The 13,362-nt window shown below is 35.1% G+C and overlaps 3 protein-coding genes across 4 annotated transcripts; 2 read left to right on the top strand and 1 right to left on the bottom strand.

Annotated features, from left to right (window-relative positions):
* Positions 1 to 47: 47 nt before the first annotated feature.
* LOC136779428 (acetyl-coenzyme A transporter 1) lies at positions 48 to 3,756 on the bottom strand. The gene is made up of 8 exons (XM_066737018.1): positions 3,199 to 3,756; positions 2,782 to 3,071; positions 2,557 to 2,711; positions 2,282 to 2,475; positions 2,001 to 2,185; positions 1,815 to 1,932; positions 1,516 to 1,731; positions 48 to 1,158 (listed from the first exon to the last, which is right to left on the bottom strand). Exons 1-8 carry the CDS (start codon positions 3,409 to 3,411, stop codon positions 988 to 990), a joined length of 1,542 nt encoding a protein of 513 aa, XP_066593115.1. The 5' UTR covers positions 3,412 to 3,756; the 3' UTR covers positions 48 to 987.
* A 1,549-nt stretch (positions 3,757 to 5,305) lies between these two features.
* Positions 5,306 to 6,771, top strand: LOC136779649 (DNA polymerase delta subunit 3-like). Its single transcript, XM_066737349.1, has 2 exons — positions 5,306 to 5,414; positions 5,492 to 6,771. The coding sequence occupies exons 1-2, from the start codon at positions 5,349 to 5,351 to the stop codon at positions 6,698 to 6,700; spliced, it is 1,275 nt and encodes a 424-aa protein (XP_066593446.1). The 5' UTR covers positions 5,306 to 5,348; the 3' UTR covers positions 6,701 to 6,771.
* Positions 6,772 to 6,904: 133 nt separating this feature from the next.
* LOC136779648 (poly(A)-specific ribonuclease PARN-like) lies at positions 6,905 to 13,236 on the top strand. Of its 2 annotated transcripts, XM_066737348.1 has the most exons (11): positions 6,905 to 7,291; positions 7,763 to 7,976; positions 8,077 to 8,352; positions 8,423 to 8,705; positions 8,790 to 8,911; positions 8,969 to 9,195; positions 9,263 to 9,388; positions 9,459 to 9,545; positions 9,612 to 9,804; positions 11,814 to 11,920; positions 12,948 to 13,236. In XM_066737348.1, the coding sequence occupies exons 1-11, from the start codon at positions 7,273 to 7,275 to the stop codon at positions 13,040 to 13,042; spliced, it is 1,749 nt and encodes a 582-aa protein (XP_066593445.1). In that variant the 5' UTR covers positions 6,905 to 7,272; the 3' UTR covers positions 13,043 to 13,236. The 2 variants fall into 2 exon arrangements, with proteins under 2 accessions (XP_066593445.1, XP_066593444.1); XM_066737347.1 differs by lacking the exon at positions 12,948 to 13,236 and having other exon boundaries at positions 11,814 to 12,655.
* The last annotated feature ends 126 nt before the right edge of the window (positions 13,237 to 13,362 follow it).

Raw genomic sequence — 13,362 nt, 5'->3', positions numbered from 1 at the left:
AACGATATTAGTTTAAGTATAATTAAGAAATAAATATGAATGTCAGATATATAACATGTACATTAGGTTTTATTCAAAAAAAGACTTTCTATTAACATAAAATATATTTATAAATTCCGTTTTCGCTTAAAAAATCTTATATATTAATTCTATAATAAGTTTATTTAGTTCATTCTGCCAGCAGAAATCAATAGATCTTATACATCTTCCTAAGTGATATTAGATTACATAAATTAAAGAAGTTCAAGTTAAATAATAATTTAATCATGATTTTAAGACAACAGCCTAGCTGAGATTGTTTTCTCTCAGATCTTTGCTTGATAACACTGTCAGAGTTACTGGAAATTATCATACAATTTAATGTAAATAATTCAGAATGAAAATTGGAACTCACACAGCAATGGATAAAAAAACAAGCTTGATAAAAGAACACCATATACAGCAACATAAAAACCACTAATTCAATTTCCGTATAATATATTGTCAGTATGGTATGTAAAATGATTGGAATCATTCTTATGACAATCAGTTCAACTTGTGCTTACATTAAATAATTTAAAGTCCTTAAAGTAGAAACTGTCAAATATTGTTACAGACCCATAAACTTCTAGCGTTATACTTGTGCTGCAAATTTGAGTGATTGTAAAATGTAAAACAGCAAAAATTTTATTAGAGATCCAGTCATTCATATTTATTATAAATTTCTAAATTTTGTAATTATTTTATAATTCTCTTTTGTTTAATTTAAATTAATAATAAAAATACAGTTACCATAAACTCACATTAACGTTGTTTTAAAAAAATATCTTGTCTTTCTAATGAATACTTTTTGTTAATTTTTTTTGTTATAGGGATAATGAAGTTCTGTGAAATGTACTGAATCAGTTTACATTTACAAAATAATACACATCGGGTAAATGTGCCGTGTTAAATAGAAATTCCATAATCACAGGTACAGTATCAAAGGCTTATATTACTAAGATTATTTTACCTAGCAAAAAAAACTTTCCATGCAGATATTGGTCTTGTTTGTAAATATCCCATCGTTCTCTTACCCCATTTTAACCAACAAAATCCTACTATTAAACAAATAGCACTTTCAATATAGTATCCATCTATCCATGTTTGACAAATGCCATGGTTGTTTCTTGCACATGCCTGAAAGTCATACAAAATAAAGAATTAAAATTAGAATTAATATATAAGATAAAGGGGGGGGGGGGGGGCAAATGATATGCCATAAACAGAAAAGTATATTTAGTATTATTTACAACCCAAAACAGAAAGCATTGCACCTAACTGCTGCTAAATTCTTTATTTCAATTTCTCCTTCTACCTAATGAACAAGTTGGAAAAAAACAATTTAACTATAGTTATATTTTAAAAATTAGTTTTCCAAACACTATCTTTGGTAAACATAAAGATAGTAGCAATAGTTGTGTGTAAACCTTTTCTAATACTCCACTGTTTAATGCTTAATGGATTTTTGAAAGAATTATGTAATTAGACAATTACCTCTCTTTCTACAATCGTGCTACACTCATTGGAAGTGTCTGTACTGCAATGCCTGTATGTTAATGCATCAACAAACCATAATGCTGCTGTTGCAGGCCAATTTCCACCAAGGTTACATAATGTATTTAATAAAGTCATATAGGTACCTCCAACAGCAGGATCACTAACTTTTGCAGCAAATGCCATTGAAGCAACAAACATACTGCTTGCAGAAACCTAACATTCACTTAATTTATTTATATTGAAATCGATAAGATTACTAAATATAATTTACCATTGTAGTAAGAAACAAATTGTACCTGATATATAAAATACAAGGCTATCAAACAAATAAAATAGTACATTGGTACTTGTCCATCATCGACTATATATGGAGTTATCCATACTAGAAATGCAGCTATTAATCCAAATGCCAGCCTGGGTTTACATTAATTGTATTTATAGTAGATATCATATTTTATAAATTCTTGCACTTTGTCATTTACCTGTAAGGCATTGCTTTCAAATATATATCCATAGGTCTTGGGCCTACAGTATATTTAGAAATAATCAATGGTAAAAATATTTGTAGTGGAATTAAAGGAACAGCTATTAAAGCAAATTTCTCTTTTGGAATGCCTCCTTCTACTAATTTTAGTCCTGTTACTGCATCTATTGTAGAAAAGCCAATCTAAAATGTATATTTATTATGTTAAAATTTAGGGCATGTTTACTTAAAATTTCCTGTCCAATTATTGATTATAAGAACAATTAAAAGATTATTTACTTTAGCAGTTAGAAGAAAAATTATTGTGGTTTTCATTATAGGTAGTTTAACAATAGCCCATAATAATTTATAAGCATGCTGAACATCCATATTTAGTTCACCTCCTTTATCAACTTTTTCTACCCCCTCATGCTTTAACAAAGCTATCAATGAAGTTACTACAATAAACACAAAACCCCAAAAATATAAAAATCCTGAGAAAAAAATAATTAATATAATAATCAATATTCTGATAAAAAAAATATCAACAATGGTTATAAAATGAATTATCTTACCAGGAAGCGTCAAAATACCCTCATTCTGAGGAACTGATCTTAAATAACCATTGCAAAATTCAGCAGACTCTAATGCCATAAAAAGAACATAGCCAATAAAATATCCTGCGGTCTGCCCAACACTGTTGCATGTAGATGCATAACCTACATTTTCTCTGATTTATGGAATAAAAACACATGATATAAAAATTCTTTTATAATGCACACAAAATAATATTTGTATACCTTTTGAGCATTGTTAAAGCCCAGCCATCAACAACAATATCTTGGGTAGCAGCCAGAACATTTAAAGAAAAGAATGAGATCGTAAGCATACCTATATTAGGTTCTGTATGTTCACTACCCAACCAATAGTTTACATAGCCTGAAAGGATTAGCATAAAGAATCCCATTAAATACTGGGTTGGGATTAACCATGTTTTCCTTCTTCCAAATTTTTGTGAAAACATAGAATCAACAATTGGAGCCCACAATAGTTTCAATGAAAATGGCCATTGGACAAAACTAAACTCAGCCTACAAAACAAAAAAATAATTTATAATATTAAAATCATCTTCCATTCCAAATCCCACTAAATTTATATTAATACACCTGATATATGTAATTATCTTTTTAAATATGATAAGATCTTAATTGAAATACCTGCTGTCTATAGGACACTCCTCTATTTATCAGAAGCATAGGAATTGCACCAGATAAACCAAGAGGAATACCTTGTAATAAATATAAGAATAAAAGAACAGCAATGTTTTGCTTATCACCACGTAGATCCATGTAGTATGCTTTATTTGGATCATTAATGCCGTCTTCTAAACTTATAACTTTTTCCATTTTTCGCCTCATAGCTGTCCCCATTACAAAGAAAATGCTAAAGTAGTTTATTTTAATGTACAATGTATAATAAATAATGAATCTTAACTTCAGTTAAATCAAGTAGATTTGGACTTGAGTGAATTCAATTGTAGCCTTTCCGTAATTAAAGTATAAAAGTATGAAGTTAGACATACTGTAAACCTCAGAAATTTTATATCAAATGCTATAATTCAAAATGCATGTACATAAAACAGCATTCGACAATTAAGAAAAGTAACATTTGATTTGAAGATTCAGTTTCCTAATAGCAATTTATAAAATTGATTCATGTAAAATTAGGTATCTTTCTCTAAATTTAATGACTTGTCAACACACGGTTTCGCCACGTTCCACTTCTCAGAATGAAATGAAATTAATCAGGGCAGCATTCAGAATTGCCAACTCTGTAATTTTGAATTATTCTACGGTGAATGACCGGCAGAGAGATGGCGTCTCTCGATGCATTTGGGAACCGCATTAGGGGGCTCCTCAGCCAAATACCCCAAACGGAAAAGCGTGAGTTAAAATAGGGTGCGTTCCGAGTCACGCATATGCGCGCAGTAAGCACTTAAATTCTATAATAAATGTGACATAAACTGTACATTCTATGCGCTTCATGCGTGATTTGGAATGCACCCAATACCCATACAGTTTACTACATTAAGGAAACTTTGAATAATAAAATGCATTATTTTTAATCAAAGTGCATCTTAACTTATGCTTTTTTCCGTTTTGAATTATTAATTTTTCAGGTATGTACTGCGTAACACCTGTTGTTTTTTTTCTGTAGTAACTCTTACTATAGCAATTTTTGCTATACTTTCTTTTAGTATACTACATACATAGTACATACATACAAGTATGTAGTACATACATACATACTGACTACTTGCATCTGGATTCTTACCATCAATTAACTAAAGACGGAAAAGTGCCAGTTAGCACATATTCTTTTATTCAAGAACTTTAAATTTTATTATTTAAAGTTTTTTAATCCTAAATTTAAGCTATCTCAATCTTTTTCGTTTTAAGTTTTTAATTATGAGTGGCCCTATAACGCGGTTCCTAAATGCATCAAGGGACGCCATACATTCCGGTCAGTGTTCAAGGTGTTGAGGGGGAAGGAGGCTGGTCGCCATCTTTCTCCTCACCCTTAGGGCCTCCGCACACAGTATCCGTAGCTACATTACGTTACGTTAAGGCAGGATTAAACTTAATCTTAGCTTAGCGCACACAAAAGATTGCTAAAGTTAAGTTTTTTGAGGCAGGATGCTTGTAATAAACAGGTCTGAGGTGATATTTTTATATTTATAAAGAATTTTTGCAACTATTATTGTAGTTGCCTTAACGTAACGTAATGTAGCTACGGAAACTGTGTGCGGAGGCCCTTACCCTTACGGCTTTAAGGCCCCTAACTCCTAAGTCCTAAGGGCCAACGGTATACATACAGTCGGAAATTCAATGCTAGCAACTTAAAAAATTGGAGTTAAAAAAGCAGTTTTCGCACCAGATAAAGAGCAGTTATACTTGAAAATGAGTCATCTTGAAATAATTACTCCCACCCTTTATTCAGATTATTTAACTTTTCAACTGCCCGGCATGAACTGATTTTTTAATTTCAATTTTTTAAGTTGTTAGCTTGAATTTCCGACTGTATGTACCGTTGGCCCTAACCCTCCTATAGAGACCGTGCACACCAACACAATGATAGCGAAGTGTCAATGTATAACTGTATAGTGTATACGTATAAATAAATTACACTCAAAAACTGCGAAAATTGACCGATAGTTTGCGCTGGTAGTATGCATATACACCAATATACATTCTTATCTTACTGTCATTGTGTTGGTGTGCACGGTCTCGCTTATCTTATATTGCTTATGCTTATTATTTAGTACTTTTAGTAGACGCTGCGCTGTTGGGGTGATTTCTACAATAAAATGATTGATAATATGGATGGTCACATTAAGACTCTGAGTAGGTTTGTTTTAGATGATGATAAAATTGTAAGTATTTTCTGAAACTTTTGATTGAGAAAACACTCAAAATTTAAAATTTTTATAAATATAATGCTCCCTTTTAGGTTACATATAAATGGTTAAGCAAAGAGCTGCAAGTTCATGTTAATGTTTCTAAACAGATTTTGGCAAAATTTTGGAATGAGCATAAGAGAAACAAAATTGTTGATAGTACTGTACTGCTTATTGGTACTTTAAATGATGGCAGTATGCGTGTAGAAGTAGTAAAAGAATCAAATTTATTGGAAGCTAAAAGTAAGTTTCGAGAAATTTTGGCAGAGCATATTTACAGTATACAAAAATCACTACCAGACTTAGAGCTTCTAGCAATAGCTGGTGAAGGAGATGTTAATTATAGTGCCATCAAATGTAAAGAAAGCATTGAGCGCAGTGATGTGGAACTCTCCAAGATAAGATGGGGTAAATCATTTAATGAAAAGAGCCCTCAAAAAATTGCAAAAGTGAAAGGAAGTTCTGTAACCAAGTCAAGTCCTCAGAAAGATGAAAAAGTGGTGGAACAAGTGAAAGAAGAAACTGTAGAAAAAAAGACCTCTCCTGAAAATCAAAATTCTAAAGTACTGCACAAAAAATCGCATGGTAGCAAGAAACCTGCTCAAACAGCAAAAACAGGATTTAAAAGTCTTTTCGGTAAGAATGTTAAGAAAGAGCAAACCAATTATGAGAATTCCTTTGAGGAAGAAAAGAAAATTTGTGAAACAGTACCAAAGAGTGATTCCTCTACATCACAAACTGATGGTAATAAGAGATTGCATGAGAGTGGTGAGAAAAAGTCTGTTTTGGAGAACAAAACAGTCAAGTCAAGTAAGACTGAGAAATCTAAAAAGCAACGCGGCAAAAAGAGGAATAGAAGCGAAGACACTAAAAAAGAACATAAAAGAATTCGTATAATTTCAGATAGCGATTCTAGTATTTCAGATAATAATAGCGGTGCCGAGGAGTTGCCTCCTTCACCAGAAAATATTCCTCCTACGAAACCACGGTCGCCTTCTCCACCTAAAGAGAAGTACGAAGGTGGAAAAAGAAGGATACTTAAAGTAAAAGACCAAGTATTTGAGGAAGATGGTTTTATTGTTACAAAAAAAGTTCATGAATATGAAAGTTGCTCAGAAGATGAAATAGAAGTAATCCCACCTCCAAAAGAAACTAAGCCTCTTAAGAAGTCAAGTCCTACCAAAAAAACAACTAAAAGAGGAAAACAAAATAATAGTAGTTCAAAACAAACAACTTTAAATAATTTTTTCAAAAAAACATAGATTTTTACAATACATATTTATTATACCATTTTTGCCTTGTAAAGGAATAAATAACGTTTAAGAATTTTGTAGCAATGGTTTTTCTTATTTCACTCCTGAATATCTTGCATGAAATGCAATTCAATTAGATATTGGTTCCACTTGTCATTGTATTTATAAGAGTTAGTTTTTAAATATAAATAATTTTTGTTATGTTTTTGTGTGGCCCATTATTGCTTCTGTATGTTTAATCTAATTATTAGTCTGTGTAATACACAACACAACTACCTTTGATTTAAATCCATTTGCTTAGTTTTTCATCTTTTTTTGGCGGGAGATGATGTAGGTGGTGCTACTGTTCACTCCTGTCCTGTTCGACTGTTCCAACTATAGGCGACAGATTTAATTTTAATTTTTTTTCCAAGGCACGGGACGACTGCTTGTTTCTTTCTGGTCGTCTTTGTATCTTTTTCCTGTTTTTTGATGGTAAAACGTCTGGTCCTGTTGGAAGCCTGCTAATTTTTGTTCAATACATATGAACAGAAAATTAGAAATGTCTGTAATAAAACCCAGCATTGGAGAATAAGCAAATTATGGAAGTGACACGTATAAGTGAGTAAAAGACCACATGTATCTCGAGGTCTGAAAACCCAACAAACGTGTTTACATATGTACTTCGTGGATAAATAAATAAATTTTAAAATTTTCGCTGTATTATTAAGCAAATCTTCGATCTGGTTTTAACATTAGATCTTCAAATGATCGTAACATTCTAAATTTTCATTCAAGATTTGTTAGTAAATCATAAAATAAATAGTGACTCTTATATTTTGATAACTTTAACGTATCTATAAGTAATCGAATGCCGTACTAATATGTAAATGTTTATAATTCCTTGTTGAGTTCTTCTTGCCTAATGTTTCAATTAGTTTCTTTGTACACGTGTTTTGTTTGGTTATGTTATGATAAAATCATGTAACATAAGATATATCAATGTTCGATGTGTAATAAATTATTTCACTTAATCTTTTTAATTTACTCTATTTGATTCTCATTCCCTCTACAAAAATTTGTAATCTGTAGATTTTCAAGAGGTGTTGAAGGAGTTGGACAATGTTTTGGAGAAAGCTGCTTTTTTGGGAATCGATGGAGAATTCACAGGTTTAAATTCAGGACCCGAAGCACGTGCCTTTGATACTCCTGTACAATACTATGACAAACTTCGCTCTGGGTCAATGGATTTTCTTCTAGTCCAATTTGGTCTTTCTGTGTTCACTTATGATAGTAATGCAAATAAGTATGCAAATTCTGGTATCTCTTTATATAATTTTAAATATGCACAGAGACACACGGATATATATATATATATATATATATGTATATATCACTCCTTTTAGGTACTCTCAGCAATCTTATAATTTCTATGTATTCCCAAGACCACTAAATAGATCAGCACCTGACTGCAGGTTTATGTGTCAAGCATCATCTATTTCATTTTTGGCAAATCAAGGTTTTGATTTTAATAAACTTTTTAAACTGGGAATACCTTATCTCACAACTGCTGAGGAAGAGAAATTAAGCAAACGTCTAGAAGATAAGCATAAAGTGAGAGACGAAGGCCCTGAAGTAATACAAATATCTGATCATGATAAACCTCAGATAGAAGAGATCTGGTAAGAGAAAAAATGCTTGTTATAAATTTTTACCTAGGAAAAGAAATAGTTAAATTACCAATTACTGTAGCTCCCAGATAGAAGAATTTTTGTCCTCGGATGCAGAGGAGCTAATGATAGATAGGTGTAACGCATTCATCAGAAGAATAGTACATCAAGAAGTTAAAATAAGATGGCCCAATAAATTAAGGTTGGATTGCAAGACAGATTTTTCTCGGCAGTACCTGATAGTACAAAAAGCTGGGACGAAAGAGGAAGAGTTGGAGCTTGAAAAAGAGAAGAGAGAGAAGGAAAAACAGGAGGTCCAAGATGCATTTGGACTGAGTGCATTGTTAAAAAAGATAGCAGATTCTGTGAGATACGATTTGTGTTATTTATATGTTAAATATAACGTTCATTTTATCGATGAAAACTTAATCAAATGAATTCTGACTTAGGGAAAATTGTTAGTTGGACATAATATGTTACTTGATCTTTGTCACATCGTGCACCAATTCTTTGCACCTCTACCTGAAAGCTACACAGAATTTAAAGCACTGGTCCATAACTTGTTTCCTAGGTAAACAAACCATATCAGATTTTTAAAAGCAATGTGTTTAACTCACTGTTATTATAGATTGTTGGACACAAAAGTCATGTGTGAATCTAAGCAATTTAAAGACTTAATTTCATCATCGAATCTCTACATCATGCAAGAGAGAATGAGTAAAAAACCGTTTTCCATACCTGAGATAGAAGCCGTCGAAGGCAGAAGTTACGACATATCAGAGGAAAAAACACACGAGGCCGGATATGATGCATTTATTACCGGAATCTGTTTTATCGCTATGATCAATTATCTTGGTAGACATCAGTAGAAATTTATGGTATATTTAATGTGGTCAGCATAATGCCCTTTTTTTTCTTATAGGATCTGTGACAAACCCTGAAGTTACAATGGTTCATCCTGACTCTCCATTACTCACTCGATACATAAACAAATTACTCATACCTAGATTAAAAGATTTTCCATATGTAAACTTGGAAGGAAAGGATCGTAAGTAATCCATGTAAAATAGGTATCAGTGCCTTTAGGCTTTGAATCACACAATGTACACTTTTTTCAGCCGATACGAATAGGGATAATGTATTTCATCTTACATTTCCCAAGACCTGGAAATATAGCGACATAACTCAGCTGTTCAATCCCTATGGTAAGCTCGAACTAGTGATGTGTATCCTAAGAATTATTTTTCTGACGATTTATTCGTTGCTCAAAGGTGGAGTGTACGTATCGTGGCTATCCGAGACGACGGCTTACGTTGCTCTAAACAGAAGAGATCAAATCAGCACGGTGATGAAAAATTTGGGAGGCTCGAAAATCTATCGCCTCCGAAAGTATTCCGATCATCAGGCTGCCTCGCAAAAGTCGGCGCTTAACAAACAAGGAAATAAGAAGAGCAATCAGAAAGAGTGAGCAAATTACTGTTCAGTTTTGTTCTTATCGAATTTTCTCCACCTAATTCTATTAATTCATCGTGTTAAGTTTAACTCGTGATATTAACATAGGAAGCAGATGTCTGTACATATTTAATAATCAGATTAATTTGATTTATGCAAAGATCGATTTACCGATAAGGCAAAACATAATTTCTGCGCGAACAGGCAGGGGGAGAAATCTGATTTAGCAACGATGCTTTGCATATTGAAAAAAGATGAGCAAAAGTGGCGGAGCCTGTAACAAGCGTCGCTAGCATTAATTCAGACCGGGGTCTACGGCCCTATGCAAATCTTTCTTGTACGGGAAACCTTAGGCTGGAGTTAATTAGATTTTTGTTGGAATTTTTCAAGTAAAGATATAAAGAGCCAAAAGAAAACGATTAAAATGGTACTTTTCAAAGGGAAAAAAGAAAGAAAGCAATAATAACGAAACAAGCACTGATCAATTTGTCGAGTTTTGTATTTCAAGGTGTGCGAACGTGCGACGGACTGGAAAAAAGCTAACGCTGGGAGCATCGAAGAGGAAGGTCTAGCCGAATTTTCAATGGAGAGGACTCTCGAAAGTAACGCTCGGAGGTCTGTGTGACAAGTATCGCTTTCCACTGTGAAAATGTTCCTGCGCTCATATCCCAATAATAAAGCAACGATACGAACGAAAGAAAAGCGCAATACCAGGTATATCAGTCCAGACGTTTCACGCGTGGACGCCCGTAGGAACCACTCAACGAGCTTTATAGGCCCGGCAATAAAACAATAAGGGAGAGCGCACGAGTTCGCTCGAGGACATTTATAGCCTCCAGTTGCTATTCGAAGGAAGCAGGAGGGTTACGGAGGTGGTAATTGTTCGGCACGTGGGCGCCTCGTTAATTGCCCGACGTTTTCCAATCAGGTATCGTCCTATGGAACCCGAGACATTCCTCACGATACCAGGATCTATTAGCCTCTGAAAAAAAACCTCCTCGCCCTATTAATTCATCAGGAGGAAAAATATGGGGAATATCGTGGATGCCTCTTGTACAAGATGATGCGAGTGAATTCCATTAAACTGGGACAACCTGGTTGGATGAAAGAGAGAACGAGAGGGGCCATTGTTAGCTTCAACTTATGGACTAACGAGACTGGCAATCCCGTGGAGCATGACAACTCATTGGAGCCAATTCATTAAGGAAGATCAGTAGCGTCGTCCTGTAATCAACTCGATCGACTACATGTCCAAGAGAGCTTTACCTTAACGAATGTATGAGCTTAACAAATATCGCCGCAGGCTGCTTGTATCGTGGCGGTGACACGAACCCCGTACGATGCGCCAATCCGAGCCGAGCTGCGGCGCGATTAAGCGAATCCTGTGGACGACCCCGATGACACTCTGCGAATAACAAAAAAGTGTCCGCTCGAGCGAGCTCCAATCGCGAGTACCGGATGATCCATCGAGAGGAGAGACTCTTCGAAATTTTTGCTCCTGGATTCCGGTAGGTCGTGCGAGCATATTTGAATATGCACGGGTGTATGCGTTTTGTACGCCTGTGCGCGTGATTCTGCATATTCATAAGTAGCCATGAGAGAGAGAGAGAGAGAGAGAGAGAGAGAGAGAGAGAGCTGAATTCAAGAGAGAAAGAGAGAAACACATTTCCGCGGCAAGTTTCAACACGTGCACCGAATAAATTCCTCGTAATTTTGTCGGCGATAATGTTCTTCGACAGGAAACGCTAGATCTTGTTGCTTTCCAGACATATCGAACATCAAACGAATATACATACTAGTTTTGCTGTGATATATCTATTTCGAAAGAGATTTCGAAAGGGTCTTGCTAAACGCTCCACGGAGAATTCCAAGTGGCACGAATCCATCGAGTTATCGTTCGAGATGCATGCAAAATCACAAAGTTTATAACGATCTTCTGTTGTTGTGTATTATAAGTATAGTGTAATTTGCTATTATACAGCTTTCGCTTACGTTTAGCTTCTTCTTTTTTCACGTTGCAGAGGAAAGGCGGAGAAGAAGGAGAAGCTCGAGTCAGTACTGCCGTCAACCGGTAATATTGGCGCGAAAGAAGAGGAGGAGGAAGACGGAGGCTGGGAAGTGGCCACAGGTAATTATGCGAGACGCTTCATCCCCCTTCCCGGTCGAGAGAAGGAAGAAGAAGATCAGGAGAGCAACTGGAAATCGTTGCTCTTTTTCATGAGAGAGAATTTGTCGACGAGAAGGCAACAGATATTGGGGAGTGATTCTCCCCTCGCGGAACGAGGACAGGCGAGCAGGGAAATGGTCGGTGACGAAAGGTTCTGCGCGGTGAAGGAAAGTAAGGGGCCTTGGAAATGCCCTGAAACTCGGAAAGACTCTGCGTCCCATAGTCCAAGGGCAGGGAAGAGATCCAAGAGAATCTTGAACAAAAAGTGTGACGAGAGAGCCGTTGGGAAAAAACTGAGAAACCCTGTCGAGGAAAAAAGTAATTTAACCGAGAGGAACCACTCGAACGTACCGAGATCCCTGTCAGTCTCGAATAATCCTCTAGAAGATATTATCTTTGAAATCATTCAAGGCATTGCGGTTATGTTCCTTATTTGGTTTTGTAAATCTTTGTACTTCAATAATATTTAAATACCTTACGTTAGATATTTTAATTAAAATTGTACAGAGTTGCAAAAATTTTCGCTGTTAAGATGTCACGCTCCTACGCATATTTATGAAACGTTTATTTATATTATTTAGCGATTTTTTAAAGGGATTTTTTAACGCCTGAGATAGATTAGATGAAATTGTTAACTTAACGAGAACACGACTTTTTTACGATTATAAGTGACCAGAGAGGGAGAGATGGTAAAGAATCGGGGAAAAAAGGGGTAAGGCTGGAGGGAGGGGTGGAGGGGGGGGAGTGAGTGAGATCGAGGTGTACGAAGCTAGTAAACTTTTTGCACAAAATGTACGTACCTTCGTTATAGAGATTCTGGTTCTGGAATATGTTTGGAATTCGTGAAAAATACATTGATTTATTTTATACTCTCGAAGTTTGTTCATTGATGGAAATACCTGACCAGTTTGACTTATAATCGCAAACTAATAAACTGGAAGGGTTATGTCGTCGTGCATAAACCAAAATGTTCTTCTTTTTTGTGCAGGAAAGCGAAAGAGGAAACGTAAGGTGGAGGATGACCAGGGCCAAGTGACAAAGGCCAAGAAGAAGCCGTTCGACGAGGATGCAGCTTGGAGTTGAGAGAATCGAACCTTCGTCCAGGCCTTCTCTTCTCGCTTCTTCGACCAATTATGTATAAGAATTCACCGAAGAAGAAGAAGAAGAAGCAGCAGCAACAGCAAAAGCAACACTACCGCACAGAGAAAGCCTCTTTCCATTGTTTCTAAACGTTCCAAGAGAACTGGGAGCATAAATAAAATAAAATGAAAAACGAATATATAGAGTAGTTTTGACGAACACCTGCAATTAATCTAAAGCTGCGTTCTAAAAGTGTGCGTGTAACTGGCTCGCTCGAAGAGATCTGGCTTGTAAATAAACTGGCCGCGTCTCAAACGGGTTTA

Source organism: Prorops nasuta, unplaced genomic scaffold (assembly GCF_024137725.1).
Source record: "Prorops nasuta isolate Cenicafe-Biocafe unplaced genomic scaffold, Cenicafe_Pnas_1.2 PNAS00017, whole genome shotgun sequence".
NCBI classification, from domain to species: domain Eukaryota; kingdom Metazoa; phylum Arthropoda; class Insecta; order Hymenoptera; family Bethylidae; genus Prorops; species Prorops nasuta.
Note: the sequence above shows the minus strand (reverse complement) of the source record. Positions and strands in the feature narration are given on the sequence as shown.